We start from the raw sequence: 27,546 nt of genomic DNA on the forward strand, positions 1-27,546 counted from the left end.
TTTTTTTTTTTTTTAAAGTCACCCGTGATAGGCTACGTGACGATTGACGTAGCCTATCATGGCTGACTTTGCAAATCTAGCCGTGATAGGTCACGTAGCCTATCAGGGGGCGTTTTTTTTTCTTCTTTTATTGCAATGGCGGTGGCGGCAGCCGGTCGAAAGACCGGCTGCCGCTCCCGCCCCGCTCAAACACCCGCCGAACCGCCGGCTGGACTCGCCGCCGGGAGGGACATTCGGCGAAGGTAAGTCCCGTCCTGGGGGGGGGGCGGGGGGGTTCGGAGGATTTCTCCCCAAAACTTGTTCGGGGGGCCGAACACGTTGGCGCTCGGCCCCCCGAAGTTTCGGGGAGAAATTCTCCGCCCCCCCCGGGACTTACCTTTCCCGAATGTCCCTCCTGGTGGTGGGTCCCGGCGGCGGTTCGTCGGGTCTTCATCAGGGGCGGGGGCGGCAGCCGATCTTTCGACCGGCTGCCGCCGCTGCCATTCCAATAAAAGTAAAAAAACAAACAAAATGCCCCCGTGATAGGCTACGTGACGATTAACGTAGCCTATCATGGCTAGATTTGCAAAGTCAGCCGTGATAGGCTACGTAAATTGTCACGTAGCCTATCACGGGTGACTTTAAAAAAAAAAAAGCGCGTACGGCTAATGGCGGCCCCCATAGGGAGCCGCCATTCACGTTCCTTATTTGGTCGCTGTAGTCTACGTAAAGATTACGTAGACTACGGCGAAAATAAGGGAACGCTATTTGCATTGCCCTTATTTTCGCCATAGTCTACGTAAAGATTTATGTAGACTACAGCGACCAAATAAGGAACGCGAATGGCGGCTCCCTATGGGGGCCGCCATTTGCGTACACACTTTTTTTTTTTTTAAAGTCACCCGTGATAGGCTATGTGACGATTTACGTAGCCTATCATGGCTGACTTTGCAGATCTAGCCATGATAGGCTACGTTAATCGTCACGTAGCCTATCACGGGGGCGTATTTTTTTTTAACTTTTTATTTCGCGGCCGGGTGGGGCGAGGCGCCTCCTCCCCGGCCTGAATTTCGGCCGGGCGAGGTGGGAAGCCTCCCCCCTGGCCTGAATTTCGGCTGGGCGAGGCGGGAAGCCTCCCCTCCCGGTCTGAACTTCGGGGGGAGAGCAGCGAAGCGCCTCCCCCCCACCGCGAAAAGGTGCGAGACCAGGTAAGTGGCTTTCGTGCACTCCTAGTGTAGAGTGCTTCTGTTCAGTGTTCTAGCCAGCCAGTCAGCCCTGCTCTCTTCCAATACACTCCATACTCTTTCCCCCTCCTCCCAGCCCAGATTTCCTCTCCCCACTCCCACACAAAAGACACTCAGCATTCTGTGGGCACTGAGCATGATCAATCCCCATTTGGCTGTTTTGGTTCTCCCCCCATCCTTAGGTTTTTGTTCCTAAAGATGCTTTGCACTTCTGAAAACCTTGGGGTTCTCCATAGCATGCTGATTCCTCTTTCTTATTTCTCATTGGCCCCATCTTGGCTACAATCCTGTCATCACTCATAAACTGATTTTGCAACTAGGGGGAATTTTATGTATTTAGGTATGTGTAGGAATAGATGGACATTGTCTTTATGATGTAGTGTCCTTGATTTTTTTTTTTTTTTTGCATGGATTACGAACAGCGATAGAAGAGGGTGGGGAGATGAAAAGCTATTATAGTCAGTCTGGATGATTTATTGCTTGGGAAGTGGTGCAATTATTTCACTGTGGAGAATTAAATGGGTGCATTGAATGGAAAGAGTTCTTTAGGGAATCCCTTTCCTGCACTGAGTTTGGCCTATGTCTATTTGATTTTTTTATGGTAATTAATTTCCTGAAATAGTTTCCTTTATGTATTTGAATATGGAATACGAAAATCCAGCAAGAGACCCGTGGTTGCTTTTTTGTTCTAAATGGGAAAAAGTTTATTGTCACCTTATGGGTGGTGGGTTTTGTTTTTGGCTTTTTGTTAGTGGGTCTCCTGGGATATGCCTGCTTTCAAATAGAATTGGCTATTTCAGGACTGAACTCACCAAGAACTACGTATGGTAGTCTTGAAATATTTTTCACAAAGTTACATGTTGTACATGGTTAGTTGAATAAGAAACACAGCTTGTACGTACTTAACTTTCTCTTGCCTTCAGAAAACAGAAACCCACTAAATATATTAAGAATACCTTTGGTTATTATTATGCAGCAGTGGCAATACTGTTATGTACAAGTGACTGAACAAATCTGTTCTTCATTCTTCTGATAAAAGCCAAAGGACGAACACTCCCAGATCTGATGTGCTCTGGGTAGCACCACCCCATGGTACTGTGCACGTTATGTAACCCCCTGTGGTGTTTGTGCATGTGGTGCAAATGTCTGCAGAATTTTGGCCTACTTGCAGTCTGGAACCCCATGTGGTTGGGATATGTGTGAATGCCATTGGGAGGCTATGCAGTGCACACAGGGGTGGGGCTACATGGCACGACCTCACACGCATGATTAGGTAAGAACTTTTTTGGATGGCCGAATAGGGTTTTACAGTATCTCAGAACCGAGCCCATAATTCTCTATTAAACCTGTATCATCATGCCTTTTTATGTGAAAGGAAAAAAAATCTGCCCATTGATTGAAAATCTCACCGTTGAGGCAAATACGACACGAAAGCGATGTATTACTTTGACAAATTATGGATGTTTGATGTAAAGTTGTTCTCCCCCCAACCCCACTTTCACAGAACATTTGTCCCCCTTCAACAGTTGTATTTTCTGCTGCTTTCAGGGGCCACAAGCAAACTTTGTAGAACTCTTCAGGTTGCGGGGAGGTAAGGCTTAACTTACTTAGCCAAGATGCTCAAGATTTTTTCCCCCTCTCCTTTGAAAGAAGTTGTCCAACCACCTGTAGCAGCATGAGGCTCTTTACAGCCTACTGGCTGTGGTTTTGGACCAGAATGCAGTTGGTTTCTGGACATGAAAACTGTTTTTTTGGATGAGTATACACTGCAAAATTGTTTCTTTCCTGAGGCTTAGAGTAGCCACCAGGTATTCGAGTAGCCACCTTAAACCAAAAAGCTATACAAAACCCTAGGGAAGAGGTCATCACGCATGTCCAAAAAGCACGCATGTAACTATTTCTGTAGATAAGAGCTGGAATGTAAGTTATCAACATTTGGTGAGTGCCATATTGTGAATGAGCCATCTTGGATCAAACATCACAGAGAGAACTTCTCAAATCACTTCATGTCACCCCAGACACAATGCTTTTCAGCTGAGTCGGTTTGTAGTAGCAAACCGACTTGTTTTATGCGCTGTTTAACCAATCTGTTTTATGTCTCGGCAAGTAAAACTGCCGCCCTCTACGCTCTAATAGCCCAACAGGAGGTTAAGTAATATGATGTGTGTATTGTGTGCAATAAAAAGTTTTGTATTGTGTGCAATAAAAAGTTTTGTATTGTGCTTTGCAGACTATTATGAGCATTCGCTTATCAGAAATGCTATAATTGTAATGAAATTATGCATTTAAGGGGGGAAATGTAGTAGCAATGTAGAGGGTCAGACTAAGTAGCCTTATGTTCTTGCTGAGCTCTTGCTCTCTGAAATATATGTTTGTAAGCTGACGAGACACAGGAATTTCTTATCTTGTCAACAAGGCTAAGGTCAGCATAGAGTTGTATATCATGTTCTCTGCCGTTCTCTGCTCATCATGCCCTATAACCCATTTCCTGGGATATAAACAATGGTGCTAAGAGAGGAAATGTTGAGGACTGCAACCCCACATGGGAGGGAGAGGAGGAGCTGTTTCCTATGTGTCACAATATCTATAAAAACAATCTGCTGATGTAAAACGGGGCTTTTGGCTCTTTGGAAGTGATTCCAGCCATAAAGCCCGCACGTTAATAAAGAAAAACTCTTTTTCTTTCACTCCGTGGTCTCTCTGACTTTGATTTCTGCAACAGGTTCACACATTCATCTGCAAATTATCAAGAAATCAAGTGATGTCTGAACCTAGCCTAAGACTCATTAAATCTCCATCTTACTCTGTCAAGGATATTACAATTCATTTTCAGTCTATATAATTGAAAGCACATAATGCTACTGAAACTGGTACCAAAATTTTGTGCTAGAAAACTCTTCTCATGATCAAAGCAGCATCAGCTTTTTGCATGCAAGATTCTCTTTATTACATCAGAAAATAGGAGACGAGTTCATGCTTACTGGACCAATAGTGTGAATCTCACCAGCTAGTAGCACAACAACCATAATTCTAAGAACTATGGTGCTCTAGGGATCTAAGCCATGATGTTGTTTTCTCTACCATATTGTTCTCTACATGAAGAGACCAGCAGCTTGTAAGTAACTAATCTGAGTTCATTGGACTGAATTCTCACATCTTGTCTAAAATGATAACTTGACCTCCTAGTAATTCCCAGACTGGGAATACTAGTGTACTCTTTCAGTGTACTAAAATACTAGTGTATTTTAAAGGCTAAGGCTCAGTGGTAGAGCACATATTTTGCATGCAGAAAGCCCCACGTTCCGCTCGAGCCGGGATAGACCTCTGTCTAAAACCCTGGAAGGCTCCTGCAAGCCTATATAGGCAATACAGAGTTATGTGGAGAGTTATTCTGATTCAGTATAAGGCATGAGGCCTATGGGAAGCAGGCTGCAACATGGTGCTCACTGTTTGTGCTGGGTCACATCAGGCAAGGCAGGAATCACATCCCTACCATGGACACTGTAGGAGATGCTGACTGAAGTATTATCCCATAAGGAGCTGTTGTCCCAGCTAAGGACTGCAGTCAACGGAGGCATTAAGAAGGCTGGCAGAGCCTGGTCTTTCAGTGGTTCCAACCCTGCTGGATCTGCTGACTGCAGTTCTAAGAGGGCTGGTGTCTGCTTCTGCAGTTCCATGCTCCTGTGTGTCTGAGGAACAGGTGAAGCTGCAGGGAAGTCATCCTCAGAGTCAGATGGAAATGGGAGAGTCATGTTCTCAGGCTGGAAAGGCATAGCAGGGAGTGCCAAAAGATTTCCCCAAAGTAGGGCAACCTGTGACCCATCTGAATTTGAGCCTCCGCAGGCTAATACAGAGCCCAAGAACCACTCACGTGTCTCAGCATAAGTTGATGGTCTCAGTTTGCCTTGCCTTTTTCCAGTTGGAAGACATGCCCAGAACACTTACTCGTAGAGAGAAATACAGGGAGTTGGCACCTCTGAGAGTGTGTAGCTCTTACTGTAAGTGTTAAAAGTTTGCATTAAAAAAAAGAATGTTTTAGCTCTCAGAATTTAAGCAAAAAACTACCTTAGCACTGCCTTTCTATTGTATTGAAAAGCTGGGGCATGGTCCAGTCAAAGTTAAGCACTTAGGGGCACAATACTATGCATGTTTAGGGATAGGAGAACCAGGGATACTTGCATTCAATAAAAGTCTCCAAACTTTACTTCAGAGTTCAGTTCGGCTTGCTCCCGTTCTTGGTTGCTACCTATTGTTCAGTTTTTTGGAAGTTGTGCATGGTTCAAAAGTTGTGCATTTTTAAAAGCACATCTTCTGAATGCGAACCCAACTGGAATTTTTGGAGAACATGCACTTTGTATCTTTGGGGATTGCGAATGGGGCATTTTTGAGTGATTTGCAAACTGAAATGAAATTCTTATATGTCCCTATGCATGTTTAGACAGAAAAAAGTCTCACAATTCCCAGCCAGCCATGATATGAGTTATAGGACTTTTTTCAATCTAAACGTGCATAGGATTGTGTCCTAAATTCAGTTGATTTCCTCTCCCATTTAAATCAGTGGAATTTAACTTTGGCTGGATGATGCCCTTGGTTGATTTATTTGGTCTACCTTTTAAGCACTTTGCGTGACTGTGGGATTGAGCACTGTCCTTTTATTATAGGAGCGGCTCTAATTCTAGGGAAATTAGTGACATTCAAAAGGATCATTAGAGTTAATTACCTTCCAGCCAGAGCATCCCTGAAAATGTTTGTTACATATACTTCCATTTAAAGGCAGCTTTAAATGGAAATGCTCCAAGCAGGATGCCAACCAGACAAAAGCTTTGGCATCACACTTGAAAGTCTGAAGAACCATTCAAAAAGTTTGATTTTGTAAAGAAATTAACACCGTAATAGTCCCCGGGGTCAATCCAGAGAAGCAAGCTCTTTCTACCCCACCCCCGAAAAAGGAAGAGCATCAGGAAATATACAAAATATAACTAAGCAAAAGCAGTTTGTGTATATGTGATTGGATTTTGTGAGCACATGGTATTAAATGGTAACGTTTGGTACTGCCTGTGAAATATTTAGCTTTGGAACGGAAAATCTGGGGCCTTCCTCAGAGTGCCTCCTCCGCGTGAGGCTTGGAAGGTGGTAACAACATAGAGAGCCTTCTCAGTGGTGCCCCCCCCCCCGTGGAATGATCTCCCCATTGAGGCCCGCCTAGCGCCAACACTGTCCTCTTTTTGGTGCCAGGTTAAGACTGTCCTCTACTCCCAGGCATTTAATGGCATATGATGAGGCATCTATGCCTGCTGTCTGAATATGTTCAGTAGTCTGTTGTAATTGTTTTTAGCTGTTTAAATTGTTTTAAATTTTATTTTAATTCTTTTATGCTGTTTTATCTGTTGTGAACCACACAGAGAGCTTCGGCAACTAGGCAGTATAGACTTGAAAATAAATAAATAAATAAATAAATACAACCACCATGTTGGGTCTATGGGTAGTATCTAATGTTAACTCTATGTAGAGTAGGTCCATTGAAATGAATGGGACTTAAGTTAGTCATGGCTAAGTTAAGTCTCATTTATTTCAATGGGTCTACCCAATGCCCCTAAGTAGATTGTTCTGGAAGATATGAGGGGATTTCCTTTGGTTCCTACCTCCCCCCCCCCCCACACACACATACACTACAATTGTTTTGTGAGAATTCTTGTTGTATTATTTGTTTCAAATAGTGCATGAAAACTGGCCCTGTTAAGCTGCCCATTGGGCTTTGGGCAAATTGTGTGACACATATGTAACCTACAATATCTCTGCATTAGACAAGAGAAGTGGGCGGGTTCAGTCTTTTCTGACAGTGAGATTCCCATCCATATTTGCAGTAACAAAGAAAAGAAACAACAGAGATCAAACTTAAATGTATACTGAAATAAAAGACGTAATTCTCACTGATACACAGAACAGCAGTACGCAGTCAAGTGATAGTCATTCTCTTGATATTGGCAGTCTGGTTGCTATTGCTTCATAGCAGCAAAGAAGTCACAGTTTCCTTCAGCTATTTACAGGGTGCACAAAAGAAGAAGAAAGCAATGAGCTCACAGCCTTTTTACAGTTGTTGCAGTTTTCTTGTGCAGGAATCTAAATCTTCATTCGGAGTTGCTTGTATCCTAAAAACAAGCAAAGCAGGCCTGTGAATAACACAGAGTCTGCAGGCCTTCCCTCTGAAGCAGCTTTCTCTTCTTGGGCAGGGCTGGACTGCTGGAATCTTCTCAAAGAAGCCAGCCCACCCAGAAGAGTACTTACTGAACATGCACCAATAGCTGGCTCTAGAAAGAGAGGGGGGAAGGGTAATAACCCCACCCAGTGCCAGCAAACACAGGCATGTCAGATTTACCATTCTTTTAAAAATGCTGGGAGCAAGAACTGAAACGTGGGTTACACACAGACAAAATATTTTTCCTAGTCACTTCTTCCTCTCCCCTGTAGTTCCCCCTTCCACATCCTTAGCTGTGCAGTGAAAGTGAATAAGTCTATAGCATTTTCTGCCAGCTGATTTTCAGAAGATGGTGTTAGTGGATTTTCTTAACCAAATTCTTCTCTGTATGCATAAGAATTTCCATTTCTGCAACAAAATTTGCTTCCCGTTGTACACTAAAGCCAATCAGAGCAAGTGTAATGTGCTAAAAATCCAAAAAGATCACCCCCCAAATCATCAGTGTAACACTCACCATCAGCCAATAAATAAGTACACCTGTGCACTCTTTTAATAAAATGGCTCCTCAGTCTGAGACTCACTACCAACAATCTAAAGCTGGCTCACTTCTGCAAATAAAACCACCTCAACCCCAAATAAAACTCCTATGAGTGGTGTACTCATGTGAGCAGTGCGATGTCAGAGCGATGAAGTCACATGCAACTGTGGCTCCTCTTCCCTGAACTGGAAAATTGCAAGTTGCTATTTTCCAGTCCGCGGAAGTGAAGGCAATATCCTGAGTGAATAGACTGCACTGTTACACTGTGCATATGAGTAGACCACTCACATGAGCTGCTGTTTGTGGAAGTATGCTTGTTTAATTGTAGGAACCAACTCTGGAGTGAGCAGCCTTCACTTGGAATGTGTTTACCTGCTTAATCCTGCTCACTGAATGCCCAAAGAGAAGAAGAAAGCTTTACAGCTCTTCCAGAACCTCTGAGTTTAATGGATTGCAAGGGGAAGGCAAGACTGCTGTAATTGTTTGTGGGGTAGCCCCCGGCAATGGTGTTCTACATTCCTTGAGGTCTGAACTTGGTGCATGGATCATACAGTCAAGAAGGCTCTCTCCATTGATTTTAATGGTCATGATGGAGAGAAGGTGGTCTCTGCAGAATTGAGGGCCCAAGCTGTTAATGGTTTTATAGCTAAAATGCACCCTGCACCATCATCTGAAGCTTCCAGGTACTCTTTACATTACTGCAATATGCAGCTCATCACAGTAACTTATCCTTATACAGTACCAGATACCAAACAAGAATGATAGTCGCTAATGTTAGAAAAAGAGACTCCATAACCGTTGGCGCCTCAGTTACGTAGGAGCCCGAGTGGCGGGAAAAATGTGGGCGGAGCAAAAAGGAGAACCATAATGACGCGCTCATGACTAACGGCTTGGTAAGCTGATACTGACTGTTTATTGGCTATTGGCTTGGTAAGCTAATGTACTGACTGTTTCATTGGTTATTGGCAAGAACAATAGAGGTGATAAGGTATAAAAGGCTTTTGCACACGTGTCTTGGGGTCCAGACTGCTCTGCACCCGTTTTACAAAACGTTCAATAAAATAGTGTTGGATCCACTGCTGCCTGCCTGGCATCCTTTTCTTCTAAAGCGAAAGCAAGAACTTTTTATCTAACAATTTGGTGCCGTGACTCGGATCCTGCTTCGGGGCACGTCCCCTTCGTGCTGAGCTGAGGGGCCGTGGAGGAGAAGTGGCCACAGGTGGTTGTTTTACACTGCCTTCTCCTCATGTCAGCGGCGGCGGAGGCGCTTGGGGACCAATGCCAGAGGGAGAGGGAGATGTGATCACTCCTTTTTGGCACCGGCAGTGGATCAATAGGCAGCTGGACGCGGCTGCGGGCAGGACAGAGGAGGCCTCGGGGTAAGTGAAACAGCTTACTTTAGGGGATACACGCGGGACGGTGGTGTGTTTGTGATTGTGTGAGACGCCTATGGGCGAAGCGAGTGAGGAGCCCTGATCTGCATTTCCCTGTCTCGGTGACGGGCTGGGTCAGAGGAGGGTGAAGCGCAAGATTTGTTGAGTGAAATCCCACCGTCATGGGCGGGTCCCAATCCAGGCTCACGGAAGAGTCCCATACGTCCTTGGAGTGTTGTTTGCGCAACTGGTCACATTTTAAGCAGGATTATGGAACTAAGATGACGAAGGATTGACTTGTCCTTCTTTGTGCCCGGGAATGGCTGGTATTAGAACCCAAATGGCCACCCGAGGGGTCTTTTGACCCAACCCTGGTATCTGCTGTGCGCATAATAGTAACGCAGAGGGGAAGTTGGGATCAGTTCCCCTATATTGATTCATGGGCAACTTGCGTACCTCTCGGCAGCAGGCCCGCCCTGTGGGTAGTTAAATGTATGTCCTTGGCCCTCCCTGTGATAACTGGAAAAAAATTGACGAGGAAGGGAACACCTAGGGTGGTAGCAACGGCCCCTGAGGATCCATTGCTTCCTCCTCCCTATGGGACTGCTATCACGGGGAGACTACACCCGCCCCAGCCACCCCCAAGGGAGCCTGCCCAAGAGTTGCAACCATTAAAAATTCCCGAGATTGGGTCTATGACTGAGTTCGAGGACACTCTCCAAGATCGTTTGGATGCCCTCGAGAAAAATTTCAAAGAGATGAAGGGTGCTTGGGGGCCTCGAACCCAGGAAAAGGTGCCTGGAGGGCCTAATTACAATTTACGAAAGGACCCTCAACCACTAGTAAAATTGACCTTCCCTATTAGAGAGGTCCCCGATCCTACTGCCCAACACCCACAGGGGACAATGTTTGTTTACGTTCCCTTTATGACATCTGATTTGTACAATTGGAAACAGTTCAATCCTCCCTTTGAAGAGGACCCTGGTCCACTGTTGTCCTTAATGGAAAATGTGAGGCTTACACACAATCCTACCTGGGATGACACACAGATGTTGTTAAACACTTGCTTCCTTAGCCAAAAACCAACTATTCTTGCGGGGGTGCGAACTAGATTTAGAGAAGAGAACCCGCAGGCGACTGAGGAGCAAATGGCAGAGGTTTTGCCTATTGGGAGGCCTGACTGGGGAGTGGCCACGGCAGTGCAAAGGCAATTACAATTACGAATACTTTCGGCTTGTTTTAGCGGGCATGAAACAGGCTGCTCGAAGGGCCCCCAATCTGCAAAAGTCTTGACGTTGAAACAGGACAAAAGCGAGCCCCCGCCATCTTCCTCCAAAGGCTGAGAGAAGCCTTTGCTAAATATACTGACATCGACCTGAATGACCCCAATAACCTATGAATTCTCACAACGCAGTTTGTAGGAAATAACTGCCAAGATATTAGAAAGAAGTTACAAAAAGTCGAAGGAGGACTGGCGGCTGATTTGGGAGTCCTGGTTGAGGTAGCCCAGAAGGTCTATGAAAGACGAGAGGAAGAAGAAGAAAAAGAAAAAGATAAAAGGCAGGCAAAGCTACTTGCTGCCGTTCTCAAGCCAGAGAAAGGAGGGACTAAGAAGGGTGGAAATGGGAACAGGAAAGGGCCTCCCTTAGGAAAGGATCAGTGCGCTTTCTGTAGAAAGACTGGGCATTGGAAACAAGACTGTGAAGCCCTGAAACAGAAAGAGAAAGAAAGTAGGGGGGAAGAACAAAGAGTGTTGTATGAACAAGAAAGAGATTAGGACAGACCGGGGCCCGGACCCCTCTTGGCTGTTTCTGAGGCAAGACGGGACCCCATGGTCAAAATTAAAGTTGGGGGTCGCTCCTATGATGCCCTTGTGGATACAGGGGCTGCCTTGTCCATACTCCCCCTTAACAAGCCACCAACGGGAAGTAGGGGAACTACCACCATAATGGGGGTCGAGGGAAGGGCAACGCGAGTGCCCCTTTCTCGTCCTTTGTTTACTAAAATTGGAAAAACACACCTAGAACACGCGTTTGTCTGTACCCCCTCCTGTCCGGTGGCATTGTTAGGGAGGGACTTATTGACTAGGGGTGCACGAAAGTCACTTACCTGGTCTCGCAGCTTGCTTTGCGGTGGGGGGGGAGGCGCTTCACTGCTCCCCCCGAAGTTCAGGCCGGGGGGGGAGGCTTCCCTCCTCGCCCGGCCGAAATTCAGGCCGGGGGGGAGGCTTCCCACCTCGCCCGGCCGAAATTCAGGCCGGGGAGAAGCACCCCGTCTCCCCGGCCGCGAACTTCAAAAGAAAAAAAAAACGCCCCTGTGATAGGCTACGTAACGATTAACGTAGCCTATCATGGCTAGATGTGCAAAGTCAGCCGTGATAGGCTATGTTAATCGTCACGTAGCCTATCACGGGTGACTTTGAAAAAAAAAAAAAGCACGTATGCAAATGGCGGCCCCCATAAGGAGCCGCCATTCGCATTCCTTATTTGGTCCCTGTAGTCTACGTAAAGATTCACATAGACTACGGCGAAAATAAGGGCAACGCTATTTGCCATGACTGACTATTGCAAGAGGCTATTTGTCTCCCCTGGCCTAACTGTACGCGCCCATCGACTAGCCGCAACCTGCGAGGTCTGTCAGAAAACTAATTCCCCCAGAGCCCCCCCTCCACCAAAAGGAGGGCGACCATGGGCGTACTATCCCTTCCAGAGGGTACAGATCGATTTTGCTGAAATGCCACTGTGTAGGGGTTACAGGTATTTGCTTGTAATAGTGTGTCAAATGACGGGGTGGGTAGAAGCGTTCCCATGCAGGAACTGTCAAGCAAAAACTGTAGTTGCTGAATTGTTACAGGAGGTGGTGCCCAGGTTCTCCTTGCCTGAAGTTATAGAATCCGACCAGGGCTCACATTTCACTTCAGCTGTTACGCAAGGGTTGGCATGAGCTCTGGGGGTAGAGTGGCACTTACACTGCCCCTGGAGACCCCAGGCGAGTGGGCAAGTTGAAAGAACCAATCGGAGTCTCAAGGAGACTCTAACCAAGCTCCAGCAAGGGGTAAGACTCACTTGGGTTGAGGCTCGGCCAATAGCTTTGACAAAGCTTCGAAAAATGCCAAGAAAAGACATAAAGCTGTCCCCCTTTGAACTAATGTTTGGATTCCCGCCTCGGGTACACTGCAGAAGGAGGGAGGAGGTCAAATGGGAAATGGGAGATCAGATGTTAAGGGGCCAGTTGATTTCTCTACAGTCTGTTCTTTCACAGCTACGAGCCTACTCTGTCCTATTCCAGAGATTGCCACTAGATGCTCCCATCCATCTCTTCCAACCGGGAGATGAAGTACTCCTGAAAAAGTGGAATAAAGAAGCTTTAAAGGAAGGGTGGGAAGGACCCTACCTAGTGGGACCAACCAGCCATTCATGTGTAAAACTTGTAGGTTCTAGCAAATGGACACACTGCAGCTGGTTGAAGCCATTTAGACGACCCCTGCCTCCTCCTGTCACCCGGAGAGAACAGGAGGACACGGGCAACGGTCCTCTGCTCCCTGGCGCCCCCCAGGAAGCTTCCAGGGACACAGGCGAAGAAGCCATCCAGGAGCCACAATCGCCTCTTGTCTATAAATCCCAGCACCTAGGAAAGGCCAAGATCCGACTTAATCGGGCTTGATAGAATAGCTACTCTTGCTAAAATGAAGTGGCTGTGGATCCTAACATTGCTTACCTATGGAGCAATGGGATCAAAACAATCTTGTTGCCAAGAAGGGGGAAACACAGTCTTCAGAACTTCTCTAGGGACAGAATACTACAAATCCATGAAGTCTATCACTTGCTTAGGAAAGAAGGTTTTCGAGATACAATTAACCAAACCCTACACCTATTATACTGGTACTCGGAAAAGCCAATTACCACTAAGGGCCAAAGTTTGCCTCACTAAGGGAGGGCAGTGGGGATTAGATCGATGGAGCCTGCCGCGGGTCCATCAGACCATTAAGCAAGTTGTGCAGCAAGCCAGGCTAACCCCTGCAGCCCCACGTCCGCCCCCCTTAATAAAGATCCCAGAGATAGAGAAGTGCCCCTGGAAAGCCAGATTAGGGGTCCCAATAACAGAAGAAACTGATAATGTTTGGCTAGAATGGGTAAAGTACACCGCCAAGTCCTTAAATAAGTCTGACTGTTTTATTTGTGCTGCAGGAAGATCGGTAGCAAGGGTACTGCCTTTTCCTCTGGGAAGGGACACTTCCTCCCTCCTCACCTGTGTGATCCGTTTGTTCCAGCACCCTAATGCATGGGGAGAGGAGGAGTGCCAGACTCTCAATAAGTTGTACCCTCCCCTCAAATTAGAAAATCGTGTTATACCCCCTGTATCTTTTGTGCAACAAAGAAACCATACTGGATGTATATACCGAAATCTTATAGGGGGAGGGGAGCCTGTAGGGAACCTGACAAACAAATGGAGATGTGTTAATTCCACTAGCTTTAAAAATGATTCCCTCCCAACCCCACGGGCTGATCTCTGGTGGTATTGCGGGGGTCTAGAGTTGTATGAAGTATTGCCCTTCAATTGGTCAGGAGTTTGTGGACTGGTCCAGTTGGCAGTCCCCTTTTCAATTGCATTTCATCCAACAAGGGAGACTAGCCAACCCCGACAGAAACGGTCGGTAACCCCTTTTGATAATCGAATATACATTGACTCTATAGGGGTGCCAAGGGGAGTGCCAGATGAGTTCAAAGGGAGAAATCAAATCGCTGCAGGATTTGAGTCTACCCTGTTTTGGTGGGCGACCATTAACAAAAATGTAGATTGGATCAATTACATTTATTATAATCAACAAAGATTTATAAATTATACCCGTGATGCTGTAAAAGGATTGGCTGAGCAGCTAGATGCCACTAGCCAAATGGCCTGGGAAAATCGGCGTGTTAGCAGAAAAAGGAGGGGTATGCATTATGTTAGGTGGGCGGTGCTGCACCTTCATCCCTAACAACACTGCCCCAGACAGCACAGTAACAAAAACATTACAAGGTCTCACCACCTTATCTGAGGAGTTAGCCAAGAATTCAGGGATTAACAACCCCCTGACTGCCTGGCTAGAAAAGTGGTTTGGAAAATGGAAACACCTAGCAGCCTCAATCCTTATCTCGCTTGTAGTGGTGGTAGGAGTTCTGGTATTATTTGGTTGCTGCATTATCCCCTGTGTCAGAGGCTTATCCCAGCGATTGATAGAAACCGCTCTGTCAAAACAGATGCTCTTGCTTTATTGTACCAATAAAGAGGCTCCGTTTTAAACGCTTTATGACGTGAGTAAAGACTTAAAGGAGGGAATTGTTAGAAAAAGAGACTCCATAACCGTTGGCGCCTCAGTTATGTAGGAGCCCGAGTGGCGGGAAAAATGTGGGTGGAGCAAAAAGGAGAACCATAATGACGCACTCATGACTAACGGCTTGGTAAGCTGATACTGACTGTTTATTGGCTATTGGCTTGGTAAGCTAATGTACTGACTGTTTCATTGGTTATTGGCAAGAACAATAGAGGTGATAAGGTATAAAAGGCTTTTGCACACGTGTCTCGGGGTCCAGACTGCTCTGCACCCGTTTTGCAAAACGTTCAATAAAATAGTGTTGGATCCACTGCTGCCTGCCTGGCATCCTTTTCTTCTAAACCGAAAGCAAGAACTTTTTATCTAACACTAAGGTACTGAAAGCATCACAGGTTTCTCATAGGATTAAAACAAAAAATTTCAGGGGCGTTGTTGGTCCATAAGAATGAAAATAAATCAAAATGTTACAGTAACAATTTAATACCTGTATTAGCTTCAGCTACAAAGTCATAAAGAAGTGAGCAAGCTTTTGAGTTCCTGAAAAGTCTTAATCAGGCTGGAAGTTCAGGAAAAAATGGGAATAATGCTGGACATTGTGTAAAACCCAAGCCAACAGTTTGTAACTCTTGTGGCCTTTTAGCTGGTCCTAATAAAGGCACAGGATAGAACTTCCCAATCGTAGAGCTACTGAAATGTTTTTCTTGTTTTTCTGGAGTGTAAGGGTTTATGTGGTCTGGTCCCTCACAAGGCCAGACAGCTTGTTATTAATTCATATAATTAATGTTTAATCCTTCATGTTTCTTTCTTTAATGAGCACACTGCTGGCAACATCAATTGGCATGTAACAAACACACCGCTTGCAGTCTGTTTCTTGTTCTGCCCTAAGATGACTGACAGGCAGAGTATGTTAAAGCCTGTTAATGTGTGATGATAGTGTTAATGTCCTTTAAAGCTTTCACATGCAGCCTGTAAAAAGAAAAGGCTGCAAAACATTGCAGAGGCAATTATTGGAAGGTGTTGGGAATGTAAAAGGAAAGACCCAGGAAAGTGCAAACAAATCAATAAGGCCTGAAAAAAGCAGCTCTGTGAAAAGACTGAGAAGACTCTAGAGTTGTTGGGATGAAGCAAAATAAGTAAAAACAAAACAAAAAATCCAAGAAGTCAAGGAGGAAAGCACAGACATCAGACGAGTGTCAAAGAGGCAAAGCCTCTTTCCATGGATATTACATGGAAGGCATCCAATTACTGCCTAACAAAAAGTGATCTATGATCAAACTTTTTCCTTCAGTCAACACAATCTGACCATTGGCCCTTCAGGGAGTAGGACTAGGATTGTACCAGCCTCCAGATTCGTCCCTAATGCTTGACACAAACCAGGTGTTCTACATGGAGTCTAGAATAGTGGTCCCCCAAGAGTTTTTCTATGTGATCATTAAAAAAAAAAACATTTTAAGGGATATGTGAACTCCAGTGCTTGAGATGTGGTGTGAACAACAACCTGCAGTGATGTGCACCTCAGCAATAAAATGATTGTTCTTAAAATTCTGAGGCATTTCCTCAGGCAAAGGGGCTTTTGAGGGGAAGTGTTCAAGTTCTCAGTGAACCTGAAATCTGCAAACTTCTTTTCTTTCTCTCTCTGCCTCTCTCTGAATCTCTCTTTGAGCAAAAAGCTAGAAGATATCAGTAAAGGACTGACTTGTACATTGCTCTGTTTTTGGTTTGGTTTTGGTTTTGCTGCTGTGGAATTCAGAAGTGCCTCTTCATACCCAGCAGAAATTTCATATGCAAAGTGGTGGCCAGGTGATCTCATCTGTGGTCAGGTGAATGTTCTCTAGAATCTATTTTAGTATATGGATCTGACTGAAAGTGAGATCTGTGTTCTCTCTTTCTCTCTCTTTGACATACGCAAATTCCAGAAAAAAAATAGCTAACCTTTTTATTTTTTTATTTAAGAATATTTTTATCATAACATGGGAACTTCTGTGATAGAGGGAAAAGGCAGTGAAACAGTTAGGAAACGTAAAAGCTATAGGACAGGAAATTCCATCAATGAAGCAAGTTCTAGAAATTAGATGAACAACTATTGCATTTACAATTATATCCTTACAAAAGGGAGATTCTTCCAATAATTAGAGGCACATGTTTATTGTCCATTTCAACCACACTGAGAATATTTTGGAGAAGTAGGCAAGAAATACTATGGCTTTAAGCCAAAGTTGCACTGTTTCACACTTTTAATATTTGATGGAATTAAAGGAAGAACGTGGATTAATTATGTTGTTTTCACTGGCATTTCTGTCCTCTTCAGTGGTCAGAAATATGCCAAAATCATGAATGAAGGCATTCTAATAAGAGATTTCCAAGGTTTCCATTGATGAATTTTATGTATCATGTATGTTGCTCTGTAGATACATGAAACAACATGTTTGTAGTCAGACGTTGCCTTTGTGTTGTAGCAGTAGAGTTACCATAGCTTTTTTATCATGTTCTTAATCTTCAATGTATTATATGTGTTGGAAGGCACACTGATCCAAAGTTAAGCTCCTTAGCTTAGGCAAATCGCATCATACAACTGGCAGGCATAATGATACTCTTCGCTAGCTTGGAAAATTGGTGTCGACCACTTGGGCTAACAATAAATGCCAATAAGATAAAGTATTATGCGATAATAGGTAAAGGTAAATACAGAAGCAGTGAAGTGGTGGTGGAACAAGCAAAATCTAATGTGTACTGAGAAAGACTGATCCATGCTGATGATTCCACCAAGGACAAAGCATACTGAAAAAGTGTCTTTCCGTAAGTGAGATGCAAAAAAGTAACACCATGAACAAATAAAAACACTATTTAGTACTAAGATAGACATTTATCAAACCATTCTACATAGTTACTTTATAAACTGTAAGCAAATGCAATAAATGAAACAATAATAAATGAGAACGACTTGCACTTCTCAGAATCCACAGTTTGTCTAGGCTGATGGATGGAGTGAGAAATTCCTCCCTTTTGTCTGTCACCCCACCACTACTTCTACCAGCAATGTTAAGGGTAAGGGAAGGAGGAGTATGTTTGGGGGCTGTGGGTAGCAGGGATGGCTTTGGAGGGAGCAGAAGTGGTGAGGTAAGACTTTGTCTTCCAAGCACTTGGATTTTAATCTTTATGATCGGAGCAAGAAATTTTATTTATTTGTTTGTTTGTTTGTTTATTTAAAAATCATTTTATGTTTCCCTATCATTTGTGACATTTGTTGTTCTGAAACTTTGTGTCCTTTGGACTTTTACTTAAGCATATATTTGTATTTGTTAGCCAAGACAAACGCCTTCCTTTCCTACCACAGGTATGCCACAATTCAAAAGGTGCTGCTTTTTCTTTCAAATCTTATGCATATTTCTAAATGGGTCCTCTTTCCTATTTGGTTACTCCCCAAGTTAGTGAAAAATAGAATTCAACCTAAAACAATAGCATCCTCATTCATCGGACTTTGCAAACAATGTTCCCTTTTTTGGAAATGGTGTAAGATACTGGTAAAATGTGACATTATTAGTCAAAATGCGGGTTGCCTCAGTGCTCATCAAGTTCTGCATTAATATGAAGAAGTAGACAGTGTTAAAAAAAACACACACCATTGTGTTTCAGATATCAAAGATCTATAAAGCAATAAAGATAGCCGAGCATCTAATTCATGAAATTGGAACTTGAAAAAGGCAAACACCAGGTTGATAGCGTCAGTCAGGTATATTAGCTAGAAAACTACATCCTTGTCATTGTGATTATTATTTCAGGGTATACGGAAAACTGTAATTATGAAAGTAGTCTTTTTTCTAGCATGTACAGTTCAAAATATTTTTCTTTATGCTCTTTCTAAATCAGTTGGGCTTTTTGAAATCTAAAGTTCCAAGCACTTGGCATTACAATGACACCAGGGATATGGTTGGACCCAGCCACGTTCAAACATACCTCAGCCTAGTGTTGTGAGGATAAATGGAGGGAAACTCATTTATTCCTCCCTGAGCTTCTTGGAGGAAGGGCAGAGGGGCTGGGTTCAGAAGCCAGGACATATGCGGCTGGTGTGTGTGTGTGTGTTTCTGCTATTATCATCCCTTAGCCTCAGTTATCGCCCTCTCAGAAGGGAACATAGATAATGAACCTTGTGTCGTGGCTTGGAGGATGAATGAACTACAGGCATAGGGCACACTAATTCAAGTATATGAATGAGATACCATTGCCTGAGAGAAAATACATGGTTAAGCCGCAATCCAGAATGGTTTTATGGACATGTCCTGTTTAAATGAGTTTGTGCTATAATGGGGAATTTCTAAATGTTATGGAGGGAGGGTGGAGAAGTTGCCATGGAAATCCCCATGGCTAGGGCCATATGTGCAGCAGCTCTGTGGCATGACCATCCCTGTGGCATGATTCATGCATGCAGCAACTCTCAGAACAAGGGCGTTTTTTCTATAGCTTTCCAAAAGCTCTCTTATTACTGAGAGAAAAGATCAAGTTATCCAAGAGCTACCATTTGGGGGTTATTTCCATTGTGCTGAAATACCCATTGGTTCAGAATAATGGACACTGAAGATTTTCTGTGTGTACAAATAGTCCTGCACACTGCAGAAGGGTGAATTTAACGTAGCCAACTCCAACCTAGTCTCCTCCAGAGTGATTGGAATTGCAGTCCAACACATCTGGAGGGCACCAGATTGAGGAAGGTTGGGTTAGGGCATCTCTGCTTTTGTTACAGCATTTTAAAGTGTAAACCTACTAACAGAGTTCCATTTTGTTGAGTTGCTGTTTGCTCCCCCATCCTATGTTTAAAGCATTGTTTTACAGACAAGACAGTGAATATGAATGTGAAGTTAGGTGCTATCGGTTTCTCAGGTGTGGCTTTCAGAGGCTGTTTGGAAATGGACCTTGATGGGAGTCATGGTGGGTTGCATGGAAATACTTCCATGATACCATGTAAGCATTGCACTTCACGTATCTCCAGGAAATATCAGTAAAGGGCTTGGCCCCTCTACCACTCTGTTCACAGGGAATGTTCACCAAAATGAAATTAACTTTGCAAAGCACACTGATAGCATACAGCTTAAGAAGTCTCCGCCTGCTGAGATGGCGATGCTTAACTCAAAGCATATTGGCCAGGATATAAACAGCTGTGGACCTAAGTTTGGGGAGTCCAAAGGGTTCCCCATGCCAGATAGCATCATGTTTGGTGCTCCCATCAGTTACCATTAAGGGCAGATTAAGGGTGCAACTGAAAGGGGTACAGTTATTTAATGTAGTATTAAAGACTAGCTACCAGTGTGTGGTACCATTTTGATTTTCTACCTCTGGCATCATAATGTCATGGGCCATCTCTGCATTAGGAATTTCAGATGTTTTTGTGATATGGGATGCAAGTAACCTTGCAACTTTCAAAGAAAATTCCACTGGGCTAGCTAGCATAAGCCCCTGCCATGGGCTGAAGCAGCTCTTTGGATCCTGGCCATTGGGTTTCTCTCTCATTGCTCGGGGCAGTGCTCCTATCTTTAAAAGACCCAAAGTCTGATTTTTGTTTCTTTTTTGGCAGATATTCGTGGTCTACAAGGATTTCTGGACCAGGCATCAAAGCTAGGACTTGATGTCTCTTTACAAAAAGTAGACAGAAACATCAGCAGGGTTTTTGCCAGCCTTTTTACTACTATGAAAACTGAAGAGTTGAATCGCTATCGAGATACATTACGAAGAGCGATCTTACTTCTGAGTCCAAGGGGAGCGCAAACTTTTATTAATGAGGTTAGTACATTCTTTCTGGAATTTTGTATGGGGATATTTTTTTGCTCAAAATGGATCAAACTATGCTGCCAGAGTTAAATGATTAACTTTGAGAAGGTGGGCCTATGCATACCAACCTGTTGCAATTCCCAGCATTCCCTACTTCTATGTATGTTTAGACAGAAAAAAGTCCTACAACTAGGGATGGACAGACTCATCTCTGTCTGTGCCACCACCCATCCACTGAACCCCTGATGGCTGCCCACCCCTGCTTGCCACACGAGCCACCACATGGTTTGCAGGTGCCTGGTGGCTGCCCATCCCCTCAGCAAGCTACCATTTTTTCACAAAATGGCAGCTCAGATTTTTGCATAAATGTATTTTTGTGTAAATGGCATCCGTAAAGGGGCCATTCATGCAACATTACAGGAGTAAATGGACCATTTATGCATGTAATGTTATGTAAATGGCCCCTTTAAGGCCACCATTTACATAACGTTACATTTATAGAAAAACCTGAGCTGCCATGTTTTTGCAAAATGGTAGCTCACAGAGGGAACAGGCAGCTGCCAGGTGCTCTCAAACCCTGTGGTGGCTTGGCCAGCAAGTCTGGTATGTGCAGCGGCTCAGCGAGTTGGATCCTGGAGGCTGGGGGTGGGGTGGGGGGAGTCTGCCAGACTCCACCCCTGTCTTGCACTCCCACAACATCCCTACCTAAAACTCCCACCATTCCTCAGCTAGCCATTTTTCTTGCTAAACATGCATAGGATTGTGCCCTAAAGGAGATGACTAAAATGTAGACTGGGCATGAGAAAGAGATGGGACAGAGGGCAGAGAATTGTTTTGACTCAATATTCTTCATGATGGTTATATGAAATGCGGTTTAACTAAAATATATACTTTTATTTTAGGCCACCCTTTTAAATAAGTAGCAGGCTTTTTGTGTCTGTTCTAAAAGCTGTGATATGTATTTGCTAATTATACAAGTAACAGCCCACATACGCAGTCCTGCTTTTATTGACAACTCAATGGCAAAGCTTGCTTATTAAACTATGGTAGAAAATATTTGTTGCCATTTTTCTTTAATATCTGAGAATTGTTAGAGATCATGAGATTAATTGCATTTCAGTTATAACTGTTGGGCAACAACCTGATTACCACCGTCTTGTGGGATAATATTGTCATTTATTAATTTTCATTCATTGTCTTCTAAAATGAAGTAGATTATGAGTAACTTGAAAATCAAAAACACAAGTGCCAGAACGTGGGTAATGCAATATTTGTGACACCTGGGGAATGTGATTTTAATTGCACCTCATTTGTGTTTTTATTCTTCATCAAATGTGACATATTATTCTAGATCATCATTGTTTTGCGCTCTATATTTAACATTTTATCTACTTTAATTTAGCAACTGATTTGCTGCTTTGTTGTTGTGAGCACAGAATGTAGGCTGAATTTTCATAGTAAACTGCTGCTAAACATTTCAATTTTTTTTTTAAGCAATAAAAAGGACTGAACAAGCAATAAATAGGACCCTGGTGAAAATAGCAAGTGCTTTGTAGAAGCTGGTGGTTTTCAGACTTTCTGCCTTGAGGGAGCCCTTTCCTTATTGACACCTGTCAAGGACACCCAACCTGTCTTCAACCAGAACTGTTGGGTGTTGCAAACGGCATCGGGGCATTTTCTAGGGCACACACTTAGTTCACAAGGGCATTTGCCAGGCTTGTTGAGCCTCCCTATTGCACTGTGCAAACTGATAATGTGCCTTGGAACTAGGGATGTACGAAAGTCACTTACCTTTTCGCAGCTTGGCGTCGCGGTGGGGGGGAGGCGCTTTGCTTTCCCCCCCGAAGTTCAGGCGAGGGGGGGGAGGCGCCCCGCCTTGCCCGGCCAAAATTCAGGCCGGGGAGAAGCACCCCGTCTCCCCAGCCGCGAAACAAAAAGTAAAAAAAAAAAAAAAGACCCCGTGATAGGCTACGTGACGATTTACGTAGCCTATCACAGCTAGATTTCCAAAGTCAGCCGTGACAGGCTACGTAAATCGTCACGTAGCCTATCACGGGTGACTTTAGGAAAAAAAAAAAAAAAAGCACATACACAAATGGCGGCGCCCATGGGGTGCCGCCATTTGCGTTCCTTATTTTGGCATGTCTAGTCTACGTAAAGATTTACGTAGACTACGGCGAAAATAAGGGCAACGCAAATAGCGTGCCCTTATTTTAGCTGTAGTCCACGTAAATCTTTATGTAGACTAGACGTGCCAAAATAAGGAACGCAAATGGCGGCGCCCCATGGGCGCTGCCATTTGCGTACGCGCTTTTTTTTCCCCCAAAGTCACCTGTGATAGGCTACGTGACGATTTACGTAGCCTGTCACGGTTGACTTTGGAAATCTAGCCATGATAGGCTACGTAAATCATTACGTAGCCTATCATGGGTGTTTTTTTGTTTTTTTTTTACTTTAGTGTTTTTTTTTTTGCAATGGCGGCGGCGGCAGCTGGTCGGGAGACCGGCCGCTGCCCCTGCCTGCGACGAACCGCTGCCGGACCGCCGCCGGGACCCGCCGCCGAGAGGGACATTCGCAGGAGGTAAGTCCTGTCCCGGGGGGGGGGGGCGGCGGAGAATTTCCCAACCAACTTCGGGGGGCCGAATGCATCAGCGCTCGGCCTCCCGAAGATTCGGGGAGAAATTCTCCGCCATCCCTACTTGGAACACAACCCACACTTTTCTGTGACTGCATTGTAGTGATGGGCAAGCTACCTTTCGGGAAAGTTTGTCCTCTATTTCTTATTGAAGGACCTCCTGAAAAGCATGTGAGCAGCTCTAGGGTTCCCTAGAATCAGGTCTAGAAAGCACCGGTATAAGCTATTGAAATCAGTACAGCCAATCTATGTTTTCTAGTGTGTTTTGAGGAGCTCTACTCTAGCTTTCCTTATATGAAGGGCACAGAGAGTAAAAACACCTCTCCTACCCCTCCCCTCCCCAGTGGCTCCAGGGTGGTGGTGCCAGGGGGGGTTCCGCCAATGGTGGCCCACCACATCCACTCACCCCACCCGTCTGCAATGCCACCCCCCATGGCCAGGCAAGCCAGTCGTGGGGGTAGGGCATATCTGTACGATTTTCAGTGTGTTTTGAGGAGCTCTACTCTAGCTTTCCTTATATATTTTCTTCATTCCAGGTCTTGAAGGATGCCCTTAGAAGCTGGCTTTCAGACTTGCTGAAAATAACATGGCCAAATGAGGGTCTGAGTTATATTTCTATTCATTCCAGCAATGATATTTCATTACAAGCTATCAAACCAGTTACCTCTAAAATCCATAACTCTTGCTAACATTCATGAGGTTTGCATTCACATGTTGGAAAAGCAATAGCCCTGTAGGACTGTGAAGTGTAAAGGGTAATGCACTAAATTATCGTGCTGCTCTGTCCATCCCCAGAGAAAAGTGCTATTACAGGAATTATTAGGGCTAATGATCCTGATATTTTTCCAAATCCCTGCAGGAGTACAAGTCTGGGCTGAATTAAGAAGTAATTTGTTCAAAACTCTTCTGTTACTGAATCTTGATTGATTCAGAAAAGCTTTAGGAAAGAAAAGTTGAATAATGGTAGCATGTAATCTCTCTAAAGGCCCCATGCATTTGAAATATGCTAAAGGGAATAATTCGGCAATCAGGTGGGCCACATGGAAGGTAGCAGGTTACTTAACTCCATAGTATTTATGAATCTGTGGACCACCTGCACATGATTACAATCACTGGAGGACTGAAGAAAAGCATTTTGAGGAGGTTTTGAGCGAGGCATTTGAGATTAAATGTGTTTTTCCAGAATTTATGGAGGAAAAAGTGATACTGTCCTGTTCCCACCAACCCTGAGTGGTTTGGCTGCATTTCTGATCATGCTGGCAAGACTGGGGAGCTGTCCAGCACAGCAAGCGCAGCAGGAGTCGCAGGACCAGGTGTGCGGTATCAGCTTAAGGTATAATAAATGTGTTGATGTTTAAGGCGCCCCAAGACTCTTTGTTGTATCAGCAGTGTAGCTGCCCCACAAAGAGTTTGACAAGAGCAAAAAGAGCGGAATAGAAGGGGATTGTGCAACAGCCAGGCAGCAACTCAGCAGTTCTATAGCTGCCCCAACCCTTCCTGGAGCATCGACAGGCTCCTGACCTGGAGCACACATTCATTCTTGCTCCCCGCTCCCACATAGAGCACAGAGATGGGAGTCCTTGTGCTTCCAGGTGTGCAGTATTTTTTCCCCTCTCTGGGCCAGTTTGGACTTGTTGCCCTCTTTGTTTCTGGGTTCTTGGGGGGTAATGGAGGGGCTGGAGCTGGGGTGTGTGCCCTAATCATTTGGTCCCCTAATCCTGGAGTCACCCTGGGGAGTCTGTCTTCCAGAGTGGCAGCGTCATGGTATGTCAACTCCTCTTGGTCCCAGTATGTGCTGGGGCGCGCAGTGAGACCGTTCTCCTCCTTCACCATCTCTTTAGGTTCTAGATCCAGCCATGGGCTAGTCCTGACAGATACGGAACTAACAAAGAGCAACACATAATAGACAAATCACTAGATAGATAGATAGATAGATAGATAGATAGATAGATAGATGATAGAGAATAAAAATAAAATTCAGGATAAAATGTTGTTGTTGTTCAGTCGTTCAGTCGTGTTCGACTCTTCATGACCCCATGGACACCAGGCCTTCCTGTCTTGCGCTCTCTCCCGGTACAGGTCTGTTATTCATTTAACTATATTAAAGCTTCCCTTCCTAGTATTCTAGACTTTTCCCCATTGAGCCATTGTGTATGACTGATACCGCTACCCTGAGAATGTTTAGTTGAATTAAGGCTGGAGCTACTTGGCTGCTTTTTTCCATTTGATTGCAGATCCAAGTGCATCCTGCTCTTATGACTGGTCCAGTGCATGCCAGTCATGGGCCAGTTCAGGTTTAGCCAATGAGTTTCAAAAGTCAAATCCATCCAAATTAACTCGTGTAGTTAGGTAAAAGGAAGGTAGAGAAGACATTTACACAAAATCCTTCTTCTTCTTCTTCTTTTTGGTGAGCTGGAATCGATTCATAATATATTGCAAATGGCATTTTCAACAAAATATTTCTTATGAGGTTTTATTACCACAATAAGAACTGTTTAACCATTTTATATAGATAGATGATAGACAGATATACGTTCTTCAGTTTTTCTGTGATATTGTGATTATAATGGATTTAAGGCAATTGATGGAATATCCACTTACTGGTTAGTATTCTAGGTGTAGTTAAAGAAATATGTATTACAAGTAGGACCTGCAACAAAATGTTGCAATGTGCAATTCTCCTGTTCAGGTTTCTAAGCACCCCATTCCATTGCTCCATCATGCCCAGTTTTCTCTCCCTCCGCACTAAGTCAGTCAAAATTCCAGGGCCTCTGGGCACATACAGTCTTCATTAGGCTCTTTGGGGTCCCACCCACTTTTACAGTGGGGGCTGGTGGCTCTAATGTCAGTGGGGTGGTGAATCTGCTCCGGGTTTCAATCAGGATTCTAAAGGAGCTATCCAAGGTGCTTCACACCTTGGATAGCTCCTTTAGAGTTCTGTCTGAAATGTGGAGCAGATTAACTGCCACACTGACATCAGACCCACCAACTTCCACTTCACTTTTTATTTATTTAAACATTTCTAGTCCACCTTTCACCCAGAAAAAATGGATTCCAAGGCATGCATACAAAGAATGTATCAACAGTAAAGCACAATAAGACATCAGTCCATGAAACTGAGAGAGATAAAACAATTTATTTATTTATTTATTTATTTCTATACCGCCTAATAGCTGAAGCTCTCTGGGCGGTTCACAACAATTAAAACCAAAGAGCACACAATAAAACCATGCAAAATATATAAAACATTAAAACCACAGTAAACAATACAACCAGAATAGAACCAGAATAAAACCTAGCAGCAGTGCAGGGATTTAAAATACAGATTTAAAACAGCAAAGCTAAAAGTCTAAAGAGCTAGAATGCTAAAATGCCTGGGAAAATAAAAAGGTCTTCACCTGGCGCTGGAAAGAATACAGTGTAGGTGCCAGGCGAACATCACTAGGGAGCTCATTCCACAGCCGGGGTGCCACAGTAACAACAACTCATCAACCAGCTAAACACTATATAAACAGATAAATGCCCGAGCAAAGAAAAACTGGCAGTGATACTTCTAAGTTACGTGTATATGTCATAGAAGCATTCTTTTTCTACTATTTGTTTTAAGCTTTTCAAACAATATAACAAGTTAAATGCAAATCTAAACTATTTCATATCTCAATTCACTGAGATCTAAAACTAAACGAGAGGTTAAATGTAAAAAAGAGAGAAAGAAATGGATTAAAGAAGAACTGAAGCAAAAAAGAAAGGTTGTTTAGCAAAAGGATAGCGATCAGTTTGACGTCTGACTAGCAATAGCTCTACTCAGATGTTTGAGGTAGTGTTTACCGAACATGCAAGGAGGTAGAGTGGGGACCGGTGCACTAACTCCACTTGTCCCTACTCTGCAGTGGGGAGCCTTTTCCCTGATTTTCTAGGGTTCCAAATCATGTGGTGTGCCTATACAAATAGACAAGGCTGCCCACTGCAGACAGGTGCCTGCCAATACATGGAGGGTGGTGATGGAAGGGGATTGGAGCTAGCAAGCTTGTCCTCATCCTCGAGTCCTTGCATGTTAGGTAAAAACTGCCTCAGGACACCTAAATAGGGCTATAACCGGTTGTGCAACCTGTACGCTATTACTTTTTGCAAATGTAATCAAAAGATAACCAAAGGACTAGAAAGTCATTGGGAGTGTGTCTGGTCACATAAAGCTTCCATTTGATGTGATATGATATTTTCTTTCAATACAAACAGCTCTGAGATCTTCTCAGAACATATCTCAATATGTGGTGCCCTTTTGATCACCAGTTTATCTGCTGTAAGGGGGGAAAGAATAAAATGTCTTTGTTGTAACCTCCTTAAAGCTAAATGTCTCTTAATCTGATGTTATTGTGAGGTGTTTGGTTATTAGTTGCTGCAGTGAAAGGCAAATTGTCCATTTTAGTTCAAGATAAACTTATCTCTTGAAACATCAGTCCCAAATTTCAAGCTCCATTCCCCAATTTCAAGGTTGCTTGGGTGTGAA

The 27,546-nt window shown here is 44.1% G+C and overlaps 1 protein-coding gene across 1 annotated transcript in view; it reads left to right on the forward strand.

The window, feature by feature from the left end:
• The window catches only part of GRID1 (glutamate ionotropic receptor delta type subunit 1), a 1,081,869-nt gene that overhangs the window by 583,472 nt on the left and 470,851 nt on the right, over positions 1–27,546 (forward strand). The window contains exon 3 of the mRNA XM_084841879.1: positions 20,211–20,416. Within this exon, the coding sequence (XP_084698005.1) occupies positions 20,211–20,416 (206 nt within the window). The remainder of the gene's footprint in view (positions 1–20,210; positions 20,417–27,546) is intronic.

The sequence above is a fragment of the Heloderma suspectum genome, chromosome 3 (assembly GCF_057233095.1).
Source record: "Heloderma suspectum isolate Gila_16-S chromosome 3, 16-S_ref, whole genome shotgun sequence".
NCBI lineage: Eukaryota > Metazoa > Chordata > Lepidosauria > Squamata > Helodermatidae > Heloderma > Heloderma suspectum.